General features: G+C 41.8%; 1 protein-coding gene across 5 annotated transcripts in view; it reads left to right on the top strand.

Annotated features, from left to right (window-relative positions):
• PTPRM (protein tyrosine phosphatase receptor type M) overlaps nt 1-19,305 on the top strand; it is an 810,930-nt gene that overhangs the window by 601,454 nt on the left and 190,171 nt on the right. For all 5 annotated transcript variants that reach the window (XM_073679060.1, XM_073679055.1, XM_073679056.1 and 2 more), the window contains one exon: nt 18,905-19,056. In XM_073679060.1, coding sequence (XP_073535161.1) covers nt 18,905-19,056 — 152 coding nt within the window. The remainder of the gene's footprint in view (nt 1-18,904; nt 19,057-19,305) is intronic.

The raw sequence follows: 19,305 nt of genomic DNA, 5'->3' as shown, positions 1-19,305 counted from the left end.
AAGCCCTGATCTCAATCCTATTGACAATTTATAGGTAAAGCTGAAAAGGCCCGTGCGAGCAAGGCGACCTACAAACCTGGATCAGTTACACCAGTTTTGTCAGGAGGAATGGGCCCAAATTCCGACCAACTATTGTGAGAAGCTTCTGGAAGGATATCCCAAATGTTTCACCCAAGTCATTCAGTTTAAGGGCAATGGTACTAAATACACTGCTCAAAAAAAATAAATGGAACACTTAAACAACAGAATATAACTCCAAGTAAGTCAAACTTCTGTGAAATCAAACTGTCCACTTAGGAAGCAACACTGATTGACAATCAGTTACACTCAATAAAGGAGTGGTTCTGCAGGTGGGGACCACAGACCACATCTCAGTACCAATGCTTTCTGGCTGATGTTTTGGTCACTTTTGAATGTTGGTTGTACTTTCACACTTGTGGTAGCATGAGACGGACTCTACAACCCACAGAAGTTGCTCAGGTAGTGCAGCTCATCCAGGATGGCACATCAATGCGAGCTGTGGCAAGAAGGTTTGCTGTGTCTGTCAGCGTAGTGTCCAGAGGCTGGAGGCGCTACCAGGAGACAGGCCAGTACAACAGGAGACGTGGAGGGGGCCTAAACTGACCTAAAACGGGAAAGGTTTATTCTAATTTCATGACACCTGATGATGGTGGCCTTGTCCACCGAACCGCGTTGTGTGTGTTAATAAATCAGTCATTTTAATTAAATTTTTGCCCTGTTACTGGCGCTCTTATACCGCTATTTACATTCACTGATTATTCTAATTTCTTGTCAGATATTGAGAAAAACATGCATACGTGTCTTTTTATATAGTGTATGTAAACTTCTGGTTTCAACTGTAAGTGACCTCACATTACCCCAAGGCTATGATCATACATTGTGCTGTGCTTGTTAAAAGCTAATCAAGAGAACGGTGTGAATACACTCTTGAGATATGGAGTGTACCTTGCAGGGTGCACGTGCCACAGGTTGAATACTTAGGTTCAATTTAGAGCATAATGTCAGCACTATATACAAAAAAACACAGAGTTCTATTTGTTTTCCATTAGGAAAAACACAAAATTCCATAGATGGGGAAAGCTATGGTTCGATGCTATGTGACACATTAGAAGAACCGGATATTTCACAGTTCTGTACAATACAATGTACTATATCAATGAATTCCAACATAAAATGTGTAAAAGCTCCCATTTGACATGGATTCCGGCTTATATTCTACACAGTGCTCTCTGTCAAACCCAACAACAGTCGTCATTCAATGCGTGTGAATAGGGTTCCCAGAACCTTGTTTAGAAGCTACCACAAATTTCGGCAGGTATTTTTGGCAGTGCTGTAGAAAAATAATCTGTTGAGGAAATAAGTGACTTATTTACAACGTTTCTGCACAGAAAAGCCAAGGATTAGCCCCATTATCAACAATGTGTCTAATCCTTGTGCTAATCTGTTATACACCCGCAGGACAAACTCTGCAAATCCACGGTAAAATCCGATCGTCTGTCTTAGATTTTTGCAGTGGATCATATAATAATTATGTGTCAAAGTTACAGAAATATATGCAAATCTGACACATGAACAGAATAGTACTGCAATTGTACAAGTAGTACTTTCTCATATTATTCGGAAAAGTATCTAAACCACATGTATTGGTTGCACATGACCAGTCACTCTATATGTGTCCCTATAAAGTAATTGATGGGTCTGACTATGGGGGATGGTCTGGTTTTGTAGCTATAATGGAGCATTTTGAGGTAATAGAGCAAAGGCTCCACCAGGCAGGACTCCCCTCAATCAGCCGACACAAAAAAAAACTATTCTGGAGGACCACCTTTTTAAAGGGGTTGTCCAGGACAAAGACAATAGCTATATAAAGTATACTGAGAACTGAAAATCTGCAATAAGAAATTAATGTGTGCTTGAAAGGGATGTCCAGGACTTATATATTGATGACCTATAATATGAGATCATTCAGGGTCCGATACTCAGCACCCTCACCAATAACCTATTTGCAACTCCTGCGGTAACCGGAAGTCCACAGTGTGCAGAGCTGGAACAGCACAGCTTCGTACTGTTGCTCAGCTATCATTCACTTCAATGGGAGTCTGGGCTTCAAACAGCTGATCGGTGGGGGTGTCAGGTGCTGAATTCCCAACAATTTGAAATTGAAGGTCAATTTTAAGGATAGGTCAACAGTAAGTTAGTCCTGCATAGCCCCTTCAAGTAGATATCCTCTTGTCCAGACAAGATTTCCTGTGACATATTTTCAATTTCCACCATATATTATACATACTAGTTATCTTTTTGAGAAGACCAACCCTCTAAAAGACCACTTTTCAATGTAATATTGGGTGTTTGTGACGCGCCCCCTGGGCCATATTCTTTAGGGGGAATATCCGGAGCCGGATCAGATGGGAGTTGTAGTCTTCCGAGTGGCTGTGACCCGGTCCGTGCCCAGGGTGTCAAACTCAGTTGTAAGTGGCAGTCCTACAGATGTTAATAAGTTCTTAATTGTCGACTACGCCACCCGTTGTATTGCGGTCACTATGGCCGCCGCTGCAGCAGGGTCCGCTGAGGCTGATGGTGTAGGTGCAGCTTTTGATGGTATAACCCCCAACGGGTGGGGTATAGCCTCAGGGGGTCAGGTGCAGAGGATGGGGGTTGTGGTGGTGCAGCATAGATGTTAAAGGAAGACAGAGTCGGGTTATGCAGTTAAGGGTATTTACTCACTGCTGATGTTCCGGTCACTCCAGCTTCAAGTGACCTCCCGAGCCGTGCTGCATCCACCAGGTCCTGGATCCAGCCAACCCCCAAGCGAGTCCGGAGCGTGACCCTGAGCTCTCCTTCTGTCCTTTCTCTGGCCGTCCCCACTAGTGATCCACCCAGGTCCAGCTCCCTCGGGCCTTCTGTTGGGAGACCCTTGGCCTTGGGTTCCCTGACCCTCCACGTGGTATGCCTTCGGGGTGGATGTGGTGGGTGGCCGTGGCAGACGCTGCCCACGGCCTCCGGTCTCTGGCTGGGGTGTGTTTTTGCCCCCACCAGCTTGGGTTCCGGTACCCTGATGCCGACTCTTCACCCGTGGATTGGATTTGGGGTCTCAGAGTCCTCTCTTCTCTTTCCCCCTCTGGGTCTCTCTTGCTTTCTCCTCTCTCTCTCTCTGGGGCTGCTCTGCTCCTCTGCTTCTTACTCTGACAGACTGACCTGCCTGCAAAGACTGACTGACCCTGTTCTTAGTTGGTGCCCACCTTATATACACCCTCTATGTGTGAGCTCAGGTGACCAGCACCCAATGAGCTCCTATCTTTACCCAGGCTGCTCCCCCTATCTGCCCCTACACTACTTGGGATGTACCACCCCCCTCCCACTCCAGCCAGGAACAGACTCGGTCGTACCTGCACATTTCTAAGTGGGAGTACCGTCGGTCTGCTCCTCGGAAATGGGATGTGTGTAGTGCATGCAGCCTACCGAGCTCAGTTCCACACTCCATCCTTACCCGGGAGTGGAATATCACACCTCTGGGTTGAGGTGCAATACCCCTGTAGCAGCCGAATCCTCAGGGTGCTACATTTGTACCATGTCCTGCCCTAGTGGATCCTACAATCTAATGTTCCTGGAATGGAGGCAACGATCTATTGGCACGGACCCAGTAATGTAATATTGGCGCAATAATTACATAATGTGGTATTGGATAAACTGTAAGACTAAAATATTAGGAAGTCTCATGTGGATGCAAATAGCTTTAAGTGTTATTTGTCCTATGTAAATGACGTCTTCCAGAAGTGAGACCACTGTTGTGCTAGTAGTTAGGCTGCCGGGGCTTTAGGAGCTCCTGCCTACACATACATCTCTTTCATTTAATACCTTGGCAAGGTTAATAGCATTTATAGATTTTCCTGTGTTTTGAGATGCTGTTGAGAGTAAGGACGTGCTGGCCTGATGTGTTGTAAAATGAGCCAGTTTATCTTTAGTGTAGGTTGCATTCGCCGAGGAGAGCTCCCATCCTCTGGGATCCAGGAGTAACATAACTGAAGCAGATTGAAGATGGCATTGACTAATGAAGTCTTCTGCAGGAGTCACGCAAGTCAGTGGGTTGCCACACAGCATGTTCTATGGAGAGTGAGCAACAGACAGAAGTATCTTATTCCTTATGTGTCTGTTAGTTAACCCCTTTCTCTGCTACAATGACCTATGCTTTCAGACAGTTCATTCACATGAGTAAAGTGCTTAATGAGCTATTTAATTCTCTTCCTAATAGGTAATGGTAGCAAATTAATACTCATTGCTCTTTATTCAGGTTTCTGTCATTTTTTGGCCGAATTTTAATTGTCCATGAAGATTCGTTAATGAAACTTCCATGTATTTATTTGTAACAAGCATTTCTTTCCTATCCCTATGTATTACAAAATAACCATGTGGCCCCAGTTTTAAAATAAGCAGTTCATTGATCAGGCTTACATGCAGATGGATGTGACACATCATGGATAAATGGTGGTGTGCTGCGAACATGGTGGATGGGATGTACTAGACTGGGTAATGCAATACAGTGTGCACAAAAGGTTAACTGCGTTCTAATCAGCTCCATAGAAATCAATCAAACTAGTGGTGCAGGTAGTGACAGCGCAATATGATCATAGAATCATAGAATGAGTTGGAAGGGACCTCCAGGGTCATCGTGTCCAACCCGCTGCTCAAAGCAGGATTCACTAAACCATCTAAGACAGATGTCTGTCCAGCCGCTGTTTGAATACTTCCATTGAAGGAGAACTCACCACCTCTCAAGGCAGCCTGTTCCACTCATTGATCACCCTCACTGTCAAAAAATTTTTTTCTAATATCTAATCTTTATCTTCTCCCATTCAGTTTCATCCCATTGCTTCTAGTCTTTCTTTGTGCAAATGAGAATAAAACTGATCCCTCTACAGTGCGACAGCCCTTAAGATATTTGTAGACAGCTATTAAGTCTCTTCTCAGTCTTCTCTTTTGCAAACTAAACATTCCCAAATCCTCTAACTGTTCCTCACAGGGCATTGTTTGCAGACCGGTCACCATTCTGATCGCTCTTCTCTGAACTTGCTCCAGTTTCTTCATGTCTTTTTTAAGATGTGGTTCCCAGAACTGGACACAGTATTCCAGATGAGGCCTAACCAAAGATGGGTAGAGGGGGATAATTACTTCATGTGATCTAGACTATATGCTTCTGTTAATGCAACCCAGAATTGTGTTTGCCCTTTTTGCTGCTGCAACACACTGTTGACTCATGTTCAGTCTATGATCTATTAGTATACCCAAGTCTTCTTCACATGTGCTGTTGCTTAGCCCTATCCCTCCCATTCTGTATATGCTTTTTTTCATTTTTCTTGCCCAAATGTAGGACTTTGCATTCCACTTTGTTAAAAAACATTCTGTTAGTTGCTGCCCACTGTTCCAGTTTGTTTAGATCTTTTTGAATCCTCTCTCTCTCTTCTCTAGTATTAGCTATCCCTCCTATCTTTTTGTCATCAGCAAATTTAACCATTTTACTCTCAATTCCTTCATCTAAATCATTGATAAAGATGTAGAACAACACAGGGCCCAGGACAGAGACTTGTGGTACCCCACTTGAGACATTCTTCCAACTGGATGTGCAACCATTTAAGACCACTCTTTGGCTCCCATCACTAAGCCAGTTATGAATCCACCTAACACTTGCCTTGTCCATTCCATAGTTGGCCATTTTCTCAATAAGGATGGTATGAGATACTTTGTCAAATGTTTTGTTGAAGTCAAGATATACTATATATACTGTGTTTGCCTGATCCACCCAGTCAATAATTCTGTCATAGAAGGAAATTAAGTTAGTCTGACATGACTTATTAGTTACAAACCCATGCTGGCTCTGGTTAATCACTTCATTCTCATAAAGGTACTTGCATACATGTTGTTTAATAATTTGTTCAAAGATCTTTCCTGGTATAGAAGTCAGACTCACCGGCCTATAGTTCCCTGGGTCCACCTTCTTCTCCTTTTTGAAGATAGGGACAGCATTCGCTCTTCTCCAGTCTTCTGGGACTTCTCCAGTTCTCCAAGAATTTTCAAAGATTATGGAGAGTGGTTCAATAATTTCCTCTACTATCTCCTTCAGTACCCTAGGATGTAATTCATCTGGACCTGGAGACTTGAATTAATTTATGTTAGCTTAGTTTTCCTTCACTATCTCTTTGTTTCTAGATAGTGTGGATTCTTCTATTTCTTCAATAGTACAGTGAAGATCAGTTGATGTTACATTTACTTTCTTAGAGAACACAGAAGCAAAATAGAAATTTAAAAGTTCGGTGGTCTTAGCATTATTTTTTACCACTTTCATCCTGTAAAAATCCTATAGCATTATTATTATTATTATTTATTGATTCCATGGTGCTGTACATAAGGAGGGGTTACATACCAAATACAGATATCACTTACAATAAACAAACTAACAATGATAGACTGGTACAGAGGGAGGAAGACCCTGCCCTTGCGGGCTTACATTCTACAGGAATGGGGAAGGGGACAGTAGGTTGGGGGGGGGGGGGGTTGCAGTAGCTCCGGTGTTGTTGAGGTGGCAAGGTGGCAGTGTTGAGGGAGGGCACCAACGTCCCTTCACGGTTGACCAAGTGAGTGTCAAATTATTATGTTGATTGCGCAATCCACAGAAAACCAAGCGGAGACAGTGCTCTGTATGAGAGGATTCAGAGAATCTCTAATCTCGTTTATTTCTACTTAGCATTTTATATTGTTTTGAATATATCGATAGCCAATCACCTACAGCCGTACTACAGTATTACAGGCTTAGGCCAATATTAGTGCAATTATTACGGAAACACACATATGGTCATATATCATCGTTAGTTCGGCGCATGATGGAAATTTACAAGGTTACCCATCCCGGCTCAGACTAGTCAGATAACGGGTGCAGGGTGTCTCACAGAATGTTCTTGTGAGAAAAGGTTAGTGTGGTAAAAATGCATGGGAAGCATGAGAAAAGAAGGAAAGAATGCATGTTATGCAAGGAGTATAATAACATGATTTTGAAGCAAGCAGACAAAATGGAGTTGCCATAGCTTGAATATCAATATGTCCTTTACAGCAGCAAGCAAGGTCATGGTGGCTGTAAGCTTGTTTGAAGAGATGGGTTTTCAGGTTCCGTCTGAAGGATCCAAATGTGGAGGCTAATCGGACGTGTTGAGGCACAGAATTCCTTAAGATGGGGGATATTCGGGAGAAATCTTGGAGGTGATTTGTTGAGGAACGAATAAGTGTGGAGGAGAGAAGGAGGTCTTGGGAGGACCGGAGATTACGGAATGGAATGTATCGGGAGATTAGTGTTATGATCTGCAACAAGAACTAAGGAAAGATAGGGGAAAGCTGTCCCTACAGTAAGACTAAGCTGAATCCCTACGATGTAGCGGGCTGCCTGTTCCTAGTGAACAGACCTGCCTACGTCCTCGGCTAGTCTGAATGAAGACCTATAGACTTAAGGGAGGGGTCCCTAAGGACTGGGACAAAAATGGGACACCTCCTAAACAGAAATTGTTGTAGAACACAAAAGACAAACTGACAAAAAGTACTAGAGGTCCAAGAGGACCAAGCAAACTGACAGAGATAGGCACCGAAGCACCAGGCTAGCAAAACAGTCAAAAAACACTGAAGTCCAGCAAAGCCAGAAGGGCGGAGCTGGAATATATAGGCAGATGGTCACGTGACCACAAAACACAAGATAGAAAAACTAACAGGAGGGTTCTAACAATTAGTTCAGAGATGTATGGAGGAGAAAGGTTATGGATGGCTTTGTAGGTCAGTGTTAGTAGTTTGAACTGGATACTCTGTGCAATTGGGAGCCAGTGAAGGGATTTGCAAAGGGCGGGTAGCAGAGGAGTAGCGAGACGAGAGATGAACTAGTCGCGCAGCAGAGTTAAGGATGTACTGGAGGGGTGCGAGAGTGTTAGCAGGTAGGCCACAGAGGAGAATGTTGCAGTAGTCGAGTCAAGAGATGATGATAGCATCTTTCAGTTCTTCAACTACATCGTACTTGAAGTATATATAGAGATTTATTTAAAACTTTCCTTTAATTATAATTAATATATGACCAGGAAACCTTGTCTATGAGCCTTATATGACCAAATGACCAAATTATGCCACTCTTTATTAGAGACAAGATGACTCAGTAGCTGCTCCTGCAGGAAAAATGTGAGGTCAGTCAGAGAAGTGACTACAGGACTGACTGCAATGTTGAAGCGTGTTATGTTGGGACAACCTCTTTGAAGGTGATATCCAGGACATTTGTATTTTTTTTTTTATGGGGCTAAGAACTTTCAGGCAGGTCGTTGCTAACGACCTGCCTGTTCTGCCTGGCGCCGATGTCTGCCGGCTCAGGGCGGTCACAGATTGCTCCTGCTGGCAGTTCTGTGGATCCCTTGATGTCACATTGACAGAACAGCTGCCTCTGTTCTGCTCGGCTCTGTAGTCAGGGCATCATGGACTATGTCATGCTGATTAACAGCTGGCTCCTCACTACCTAACTGCGGGATGCCAACTTACAATTAGTATGACGTTGGCAGTGACGTCCTGTCGACAGAACAGCCCGGAAGTGGAAGAGCTTCTTTGTTGACGTGAAGTCAAATGAAGTAGCAGAATCGCCAGATAGAACGGACTGTAACCGCTCTGAGCCGGGCAGAATAGACAGTTGGTTTGGAATTACCTGCCTGTAAGTTCTTAGCCTTATAAGAAAAAATAAACAGTCCAGGATAACCCCTTTAAAGAAGCACTCCTATCAAAATGTGTATCCTATTTATATATTGCAATTATCATATTATATAGCACTGTGTACTTACAATTGCTCCTTTTGCCTTTCTATCCAGCTAATTCTTCTCTTTTCCATTAGTTCTATGACATCACGTGATTAAAAACTGACCAGCTGAATCCATCTAAGCTCTATGTAGAAACAGGAAGTCTATTTTTCCTGCATGAATCATGAGTCACTGCAAACCTCTCTGGCAGTGGGGAGGAGACAGCAGCCAGGAGGGAAAAGAGACTTCCTGTTTCTACATAGAGCAGAGAATAGAGAAGAATTAGCTGGATAGAAAGGCAAAATTAGCAATTGTAAGTACACAGTGCTGTATAATATGATGATTGCAATATATTAAGAGGATAAAAACTTTTATGGGAGGGCTTCTTTAAGGAAAGATAAGGAATAATAGGGCTAAGACATTTATCATCATTTTCTGTTCTTAAACCTAAAAGTCAAGATCTTCTTCCTTATTCATATCTCAGCTGCTGTAAATCAAAACCTTGATCCTGTTGACTCTACAGAGCCAGATTTTCTGGATTAATATTTAGGTATGATGTAGAACAGATACTAAATGATAATCCTCAATACATGCTACCATTTAATGGACAATAAAGTACATAGGTCCCTTCATCAAGATGTTAATAAGTTGCATCTACTTTTCTTTTAAGTTGTACGGACATTTTATACTGCTTTTAATCTGAAACAGTGCGGCTAATATCAGAAGTGCTGAACACATTCAGAACAGTTAAAGTTTACTTCCCGGCGCTCGCTTTTTCTCACTTCTTCTGAGTGTTTCCAGCAGCAGGGTTCAGCACCATATGGACGCCTTCCAGAGCTAAACCGAAAGAGCTAGATGAATGAGAAGATATCACAACAGACACACTCAATTAGTTTATAACTGTCTATTAACTTCTGCTGGTGTCTTTGAATAAACAGCAGCGTTACCCCCTCCCAGTCCTGGGGACCGGATATTCATTACATAGCATAGCATGGCAGGGAAGAGGTGGAAGTCACTGCAACAAATGTCATTACTGAGCGTAATTGTACAAGAACACACGTAGCGTCTTCATTCTAATTAAACAATTGTCCTAATACCCAAACATTAGCTTCAGTTATTATGTCTGGAAGCAATCACCTCATTGTGTAACATAGGAAATGATCCTGTTGTACTAATGACACACTGTCAACAGCAAAGCGATGAATCTTCCTCCCCAACAATATATATGGCTTTAAATGTCTGGACGATGCAATAAATATGCCGATCGTAACGCCATAATAACATGAACACCTGTCGTTCTTCTACCCCCATATAATAATGATGGGCACACGTCCAAAATGAGTGCATCTTAGTGTATTCCAGTGCGGCTTCTGCTCTTTGTTGTTAAGTAGTCATCTGGAACCGGGATGTTACCGGAGCTATTTGCCACATGTTGTTATCTACTCGATGCCCTTACTGTGTAGACGATATTTTCTTAATTTTCTAGTTTGTGTTGTTGTTTATACAGTACTGCTCGTCAACAAGGAAATCATCTGGTGAACTTTTAATGCAAAATTGGAAAAATGAACCAGTCTAATGATATATGATGTCATTATAAGATTAAAGTAATGCAAAGTCAATAAAATAATGTAATGCCTGAATTAATATGTTCCCAAAATAGATTTTAGCTCTCATTTCTTCTAATTTAAAACTTGAACATAGGCAATGGCTTTCCAAAAATGGTATTTTGGTTTTGCACATACTACTAGATCACTTGGGCATGTCTATATAGGCACACTTTTGAAGATCAGAAAAACAGCACTCTCTATAACCTTTAGCTTAAAGGGGTATTCCCATCTCCAAGATCCTATCCCAATATGTAGTATGTGTAATAATGATAATATCATCAAATACCTCCAATTAGAAATGTAGTATAGATCTTGTGATTTGCTATGTCGCTTACCACATGTCCAGGGCATTACAGTAGCTTAGGTATCCATGGTTACAACCACTAACTAACTGTCATTATATGAGTGAGTGGGTGTAACCCTGGATACATAAGCTACTGCAATGCCCTGAACATGGGGTAAGCAACATAGCGAATCATAAGAACTATACTACATTTCTAATTGGAGTTATTTAATAATATTATTATTATGAAAAATAGGATCTTGGAGATGGGAATATCACTTTATCAATAAATAATATATACATGTTTCCTTCAGGCTTAATATTTCCCGTGGTGTGCAGCACGTGATGACCAGATTTGAAAAAAAAAAAAAGACTTTTGATACGCTGCCTGGAGATGTTTATGCTGTATGTGTCTATGTATACTCATCCAGTGGTTTTGATCTTATGTTCTAGTCTGTGAATGTTTTTGCTAGCCTGTTGCAATAATTATTAATAGTAATAATAATTATTATTATTGTTATTTTTTTATTATTATTCATATAGCACCACCATATTTCACAGTACTTTGTTGAATTTATAGTATGAAAAATTTGAGTTCTTAGCAAAATTCACAGAAAAATACGGGTGGGTGTATTTGTGTGTGCTTTAAAGTATACAGCAGGTGACATAAGTATTGAACAGATCACCAATTTTCTTAGTAAATATATTTCTAAAGGTGCTATTGACATGAAATTCTCACCAGATGTCGGTAACAACCCATCCAATCCACACAGGCAAAGAAATCAAACCATAGATGTCCATAAATTAAGTTATATGTAATAATGTGAAATGATGCGGGTAAAAAATATTGAACATATGAAGAAAGAGAGGTGCAAAAAGCCATAGAAAGTCATGGCACCAGCTAAAATCTATCAGTAATTAGAAAGCAATCCTACCACATAGTGAAAAATATTATCAGCTGGTTCAACTGATGGCCTAGTCCCAAACACACAGCCAAGGAAACTCCGTTGGTGTCAGATAAAGAAAATGAAGCTGCTAGAATGGCCCAGCCAATCCCCTGACCTGAATCCAATAGAACATTTATGGAAGGAACTAAAGCTCAGAGTTCATAGATGGAGCCCACGATTTGAAGACTCTGTGTGGAAGAATGGGCCAAAATCACACCTGGGCAATGCATGTGACTAGTTTCTCCATACAGGAGGTGTTTTGAAGCTGTCATAACCATTAAGGTTTTTGTACGTAGTATTAAATAAATTCAGTAAGCGTGTTCAGTACTTTTTTCCTGTGTCATTTCTCATTATTACACATAACTTAATTTATGGACATCTATGGTTTGATTTATTTGCCTGTGTGGGTTGGATGGGTTGTTACCAACATCTGATGAGAATTTCATGTCAATAGCACCTTTAGAAATATATTTACCTAGAAAATTGTGGAGGTTTTCAGTACTTTTTTACCAGCTGTATGTAGGTCACCCTGATCCCATTTTTCCCTGCTGTCTGAAGCTATACTTGTTAAATCTACCTACAGAACATGTGGCTATTGAATTGGATTTCTCTACACTGCGTTTGGTGATAGTAAATGTACTGAATATATGAATATTGTGATAGTGAAATGCAGTGGTTCTGTATGTTAAACGTATCAATTACACATAGGATATGGTGGACATTAATTTTGGGCATGAATGTATAAACAAGATACAGCAGATTGGAAGGTGGATGACCGAACTATGGAAGGGAAGGACGTATTTCTGCATCAATAAAGATTTGTAAAAGTTGGGTATTTTTAGTTTAAAAAAATTTCTGTGAGTAAATTACGGATCATACAGTATATTTCAAAGGCAAATACAGAGATCCGCCTAATGATATCTTTATACCAAGTACTATAACTGCAAAACACGAAGATACCCACAATGTTGTCCCACAAAGAGATATTTGCTACCTTAAGAGCAATGGACTTTATCTAGATGATTTTTCTCTACATTTATATAGGGTTACGATGCCATTCATCAAAAACATGATGAATGTTCACTACATTGGATTGGGCAGTGCATGATAAATGTTCACTACATTGGATTGGGCAGTGCAACTTTGGAATAAAGTTCGGTTCGGGTACCAGAACCTGAATTTCCATGGGTCCGCTCCTCCCTAAACATAATCATACAATGTCCAATTTACACTGTTACTAAGAAAATGCTGTCAAATTAATAAACTAGGAATGAAGCATATTGTGCAGCTATCTTTCTACAGATTTGGCCACCAAGTTCAAGACTGGGATCATACTTCGCTATCATTGCCCCTTGTATCGGTGCCAGTAGTGAACTCTTCAGTAACAACAGTTAATATGGCCTGTGCAGCTGCACAGATGGCAAACCCCTAAGGTTAAAACTGAGTACTTGATCCAAGAATTTATTGTTGTTTTTATATTTGCCATTACCTTCTTTCAGTAGGGGGGAATTTACCCCATATTTAAGGACATTTGAAAAATAACTCACATGGGATTTATTCTCAATCTCAGAGTTTATTTTTAATTTCAAGTCATTAAAAAGGAATATGGAGCCGATTGATCCAGACTGGTGTAGCTGATCCAAAATTTTTGTGCAATTCTGCATTGCGCAAACAGTTTGCTACTTTTCAAAGCTTTTACGCCATTTTTGTGCCATAAAAGCTTTGATAAATCGGCCCCTATGAGTAGAGCTTGATTTGCTCAAGGCAAATTAGAGCATTGCATTTGATTCCTAGCTGTGCTACTTATGAGTTCAGGGTGAAAGGACTGGATTACTTGTCATTAGCAGAGAACATTGATAACACAAAGCTGTTAGGAATATATGTATTTTCTGGTATATTGTTGTAGATCTTTGGTGCATAACCCACATTGAAAATCCACGACCAGTCCACGATAGTTTATAGTCACCTAATCAATAGATCCTTTCTACATATATACTACCCATTCCAATTCCAATTTGATTTTTATTAGTATTTTAGAAAATAATAGGAAATGTAAAGAAATAATGAGATATTTCAGTAATATTATTATTATTTATTTTTATAGCGCCATTTATTCCATGGCGCTTTACATGTGAAAAGGGTATACATAGCAAATGCACTTATAATAATCTGGAACAAAACGAGTTAGCAACTGGTACAGGGGGAGAGAGGACCCTGCCCGCGAGGGCTCACAATCTACAAGGGATGGGTGAGGATATAGTAGGTGGGGGTAGAGCTGGTCGTGCAGCGGTATGATGGAGCGGTGGTTACTGCAGGTTGTACGCTTGTCGGAAGAGGTGGGATATCAGGTTCCTTTTGAAGGTTTCCACGGTAGGCGAGAGTCTGATATGTTGGGGTATAGAGTTCCAGAGTAGAGGAGATGCACTGGAGAAATCTTGTATGCGATTGTGGGAAGGGGAGTAGAGAAGGAGATTTTGTGAGGATTGGAGGTTGCTTGCAGGTAAGTTCCGGGAGAATAGGTCACATATGTATGGAGGAGACAGGTTGTCGATGGCTTTGTATGCCAAGGTTAGGGTCTTGAACTTGAGTCTCTGAGTAATGGGGAGCCAATGAAGGGATTGACAGAGAGGAGATGCCGGGGAATAGCGGGGGGACAGGTGGATTAGTCGGGCATCAGAGTTTAGGATAGATTGGAGGGGTGCGAGAGTGTTAGAAGGGAGACCACAGAGCAGGAGGTTGCAGTAGTCGAGGTGGGAGATGATGAGGGCATAGTGATTGCTGAGGAATGTGTGGATCCGGGAGATATTTCTGAGTTGGAGTCGGCAGGAAGTGGAGAGGGCTTGGATATGTGGCTTGAAGGAGAGATCAGATTCCTGGGTTACACTGAGGCAGCGAGCTTGTGTTACTGGGGAGAGTGGGCAATCATTAACTTTGATGGATAGGTCAGATGGGGGGGTTGAGTAAGGTGGGGGAAAGATGATGAATTCAGTTTTGTCCATGTTCAGCTTTAGAAATCTGGCGGAGAAGAAGGATGAAATAGCAGACAGACATTGTAGGATTCTGGTTAGTAAGGAGGAGATATCGGGTCCAGAGAGGTAGATCTGTGTGTCATCAGCATAGAGGTGATACTCAAAGGCGTGAGACTCTATGAGCTGTCCCATGCCAAAGGTGTAGATAGAGAAGAGCAGGGGCCCTAGGGCTGAACCTTGGGGGACACCGACAGATTAGGGGCGAGATGAGGAGGTGGTGTGTGAGTGGGAGACGTTGAATGTCCGGTCTGTTAGGTATGAAGAGATCCAAGATAGGGCCTAGTCTGTGATGCCAAGAGAAGAGAGAGTCTGTATGTAGTAAGAGGGAATGGTCCACTGTGTCGAAGGCGGATGACAGGTCCAGGAGGAGGAGGATAGAGTAGTGACGCTTTGATTTGGCGATTAGTAGGTCATTGGTGACTTTAGTCAGGGCAGTTTCAGTGGAGTGATGTGGTCAGAAGCCTGATTGTAAGCGATCAAAGAGGGAGCAGGAGGAGAGGTGGGAGGACAGTTCAAGGTGGACGTGTTGTTCCAGTAGTTTTGAGGCATAAGGGAGGAGTGATATGGGGCGATAGCTAGACAAAGAGGATGTGTCGAGGGAGGGCTTTTTGAAGATGGGTGTGATTGAGGCATGTTTGAAACATGAGGGGAAGACGCCAGTTGTTAGTGACAGGTTGAAAAGGTGGGTTAGGGTTGGGATGAAGACTGTGGAAAGGTTAGGGATTAGGTGGGACGGGATTGGGTGGAGTTCACAGGTGGTATGGTGTGATTTGGAGAGTAAAGAGGAAACTTGATCTTCTGTAATGGTGGAGAAGCTTGTTTTGGAGGAATAAGGTTGGGTAGATATGAGGAGGGGCTGTGGGGACTTAAGGCAAACGCTTTGTCTGATGGTGTCAATCTTCTGCTTGAAGAATGAGGCGAAGTCTTCGGCTGAGATGAGAGGAGAGTGAGGAGGCACTGGGGGACGGAGGAGAGAATTGAAAGTGTTGAATAGCTTTTTAGGGTTGTGAGACAGGGAGGATATGAGAGATAAGAAGTAAGTTTGTTTTGCTGCAGTGAGTGTGGACTTGAAAATGGTGAGGGATTGTTTGAATGCGATGAAGTGCTCGTTGAAGCGGAACCTTTTCCATCTCCGCTCAGCAACCCTGGAGGCCTGTCGCAGTTCTTTAGTCCAGTTGGTTTGCCAGGGTTGCCTATTGATTGTGCGAGCTTTGGTGTGTGAGAGGGGTGACCGAATCGAGAGCTACAGCTATTGTGGCGTTATATAAAGCTGCAGCAATGTCTGCATCTTGTAAGGAACTTATGTGTGTAAGAGGGAGGAGGGATTTAGAGAGTGAGTGTAGGTCAAGGTGTTTGAGATTTCTGCGAGGATGTGTAAGTTTGTGGAGTGGGGTTTGTGGATCTGAAGAGGAGAGGGAAGAGAATGTAAGTAGGTTGTGGTCAGATAGAGGGAGAGGTGAATTAGAGAGGTTAGATAGGGAACAGAGGCAGGTGAAGATGAGATCCAGTGAGGTCTCTGTGAGTGGCTGTGGGAGACCACTGAGCAAGGCCGAAGGAGGAAGTGAGGGATAGAAGCTTAGAGACAGATGAGTGGGATGTGTCAATGGGGATGTTGAAGTTGCCCATGATGATAGTGGGGATGTCAGTGGAAAGGAAGTGAAGTAGCCAGGTGGTGAAATGGTCTAGAAATGTGGTGGCTGACCCTGGGGGACGGTAAATGGCGGCCAATTGGAGGTTGGAGGGAGAGTAGATGCGCACACAGCACACAGTAATAAATGATACATGCACAGTGTGACTCCAAATTGCCCTGATTACAATAGAGGAATAATGCTAGAAATACAGACTGAATGTAACATGATTGACAGAAGAATATTACAAAAAATATATGCCGCAAAGAAAAGCTACTTACAAAGTCTATTTAGATATGGTCCATAGACCTAGAATATTAGTGAACATCAAGACGTTCTGTTCCAGAGATGAAGAATATGAACAATGCAGATAAATTGCTTTGCTTTGATAAGTCATAACTGGATTATCTATACATTTCAATGATAATGCTAGTCGAGATTAAATCTGGATAGAAAGTAGATGAGAGAACAAAGCATTTTGCACAATGTGCAGCCTTATAAAACACATTTGTATTATGCCATTACCTAATCAGTTCATTCTTCATATAAATCAATTAGCCCCTGCCTATTCCTGCAGCTGCATTCAAGTCATTTCAATACATGCGATACTCAGCCCTGGAGGGGGAATTGTTCTCAGAAAACCAAAGAGAGAGGGAACAGCAAAAGTGATCTGTCTGAGAGAACTTCATTAGACTACTGTGCAGGGGCACTTGTTATATGATTATTCATAGAATGCAATAAAGAGTATAATGAGTCATATATATATCTATAGATATATATATCTATAGATAGATATATATCTATCTATATTGTGGTAGACCGGCTCACTCGGCTGCACACGGAGGTAGACATGGAACCCTGTCTCTTTAAATTTCTTATTGGTTTATTAAAATACGGCATAAACCAATGTAGAGTTCATAAAAATAAACACTGCCTTTCTGGCATAACAGTAAAACAAAATAAGAAAATGTACAGCACAGTCCTTACATCTACCGGGGTCCTGCCACTCAGGGTTAGAAAAACACGCTGGTCAGGTTTGCACAAAACCACAAGCTCCTCTCTGGAGCTAGCCTCTCCAGATACACTGAATGTCTCAGCAGACCTTATATTTAAACCCCAGACCACACCCTGGGGTGGAGATATGGAGAACTACCTCCCACCCGCTCTATGGTTGTTCTCAAAAAACCCAGCCCTTAAAATGGCTGCTTAACCCCTTTCAACACTTAGTGTGCTGGAGCAAAACTTCTGAGTTTCAAATTACTGAAGCTAATAGCCTCAGTGAAACATATCTCCCCTCCAGTACTTTGCCACTGACTTTGTCACAATATATATAGATATATATGTACAAATATACCGTATTTTTCAGACCATAAGACACACTTTTTTCCCCCAAATTTGGGAGGAAAGTGGGGGGTGCGTCTTATGGTCCGAACGTTACTTTACCGGATAGTCGCGGTGATGGTGGAGCGGGATCGCAGGGCCCTCCGTACCTTAAAAACAGGCTGCTTGTGTTTAATAGCCGTGACACAAGCAGCCGCGGCAACACTAACATTGACGCCGAGCACGACGCAAATACTCGACAAACCCCCGATCGCTCTCGCCGAAAGGGTTAACAATTCATCACTATTAATCACTTAATTTCAAATAGTATAACAGACAATGACTGATCTTACTTGTAAAGTGTGTAGCTGGTGAAATAAGTATTGAACCTGTCACCAATTTTGTAAGTAAACATATTTCTAAAGTTGCTATTGATATGAAATTCTCACCAGATGTTGATAACAAGCCATCCAATCCACACAGGCAAATAAATCAAACCATAGATGTCCATAAATTAAGTGTAATACTTATTTCACCCACAGTACATCAGGTTTATTTTTGTTTAATTGTCAGGAATACAAACATAAAAACTCATTAGCCTTAAAAATCCCGGTGTCATTGGCAGATTGGTTACCATACTGTGTTGCTCTTTTTAAAGGTGGCATGATATGGGGAGAGGTCCACTCTCCTATTAGCTAAAAGAGCAAAAATGTTGTGCTGATTGGCTACTAGGATCACATAAAGAGGATACTGGGCGCATAGTTTATGAGTGGTGTATTTAAGAGGAGAAAGCTCTTCCCACCTTCCTCCTTTTCTTCCAAGTGATTGACATCAATTATCGCCTTGTAGGATGAATACACCAAACTCTGTATCTGGTGTATTCTTACAGCTCTCCTAGTAGCCAATCTATAACATTATTTTTTGTCATTTTGGCTTATAGGAGAACGGACTTGTCATTGTGTTACAGGTAAAGCAAACTTTATCTTGAGGTTTACCCCATGACATGCCATTGAGGATGTCGCGTTCAAGTACACATTACGGTATGATGACAGATCTGGGCTAACAAATTTTCTTTATGTAATGTTGCCCAGCAGAGGAGTAAATAAAATATTCTGGACTGCAATTAATGATGTAAACCAGGGATCCCATGTACCATTTAGCATCTTCTTATATGGCCTAGCACACTGCTTCTCCACCACTGCACCTTCCATACTAATGCCGTGTTGCTAAGCTCCAGTGAATTATAATGTGTGATTGATATTATTTTGCAGGAAACTGGCAAAGAAACGGAAGGAGACCCTGAGCAACACTCGTCAGGAGATGACAGTGATGGTGAATTCAATGGATAAAAGCTACACCGAGCAAGGCACTAACTGTGATGAAGCGTTCTCTTTTATGGACACTCACAATCTAAATGGCAGATGTAAGTTGTAAATGATTTTGCTCCATCACTGTTTTATTTTTACTAATGCACGGAGGAGGAAGCAATTGAAGTGAACATGAGTGACTTTTAAGACATTTTTCCACCTCATTAACAATCAATTTAATGGACAAAATAGTCATTTATGGAAAATCCACTTCCCTCATGCTGTGCCTTAAATCACTTTGCGTTTTGAACAGTCGCTGATGCATTCAGGATTTTCTCTAAATAATCATAACAAGTTGGAAAGTG

This window comes from Phyllobates terribilis, unplaced genomic scaffold, assembly GCF_046119375.1.
Source record: "Phyllobates terribilis strain yellow unplaced genomic scaffold, ASM4611937v1 Scaffold_4__5_contigs__length_816908805, whole genome shotgun sequence".
NCBI lineage: Eukaryota > Metazoa > Chordata > Amphibia > Anura > Dendrobatidae > Phyllobates > Phyllobates terribilis.
Note: the sequence above shows the minus strand (reverse complement) of the source record. Positions and strands in the feature narration are given on the sequence as shown.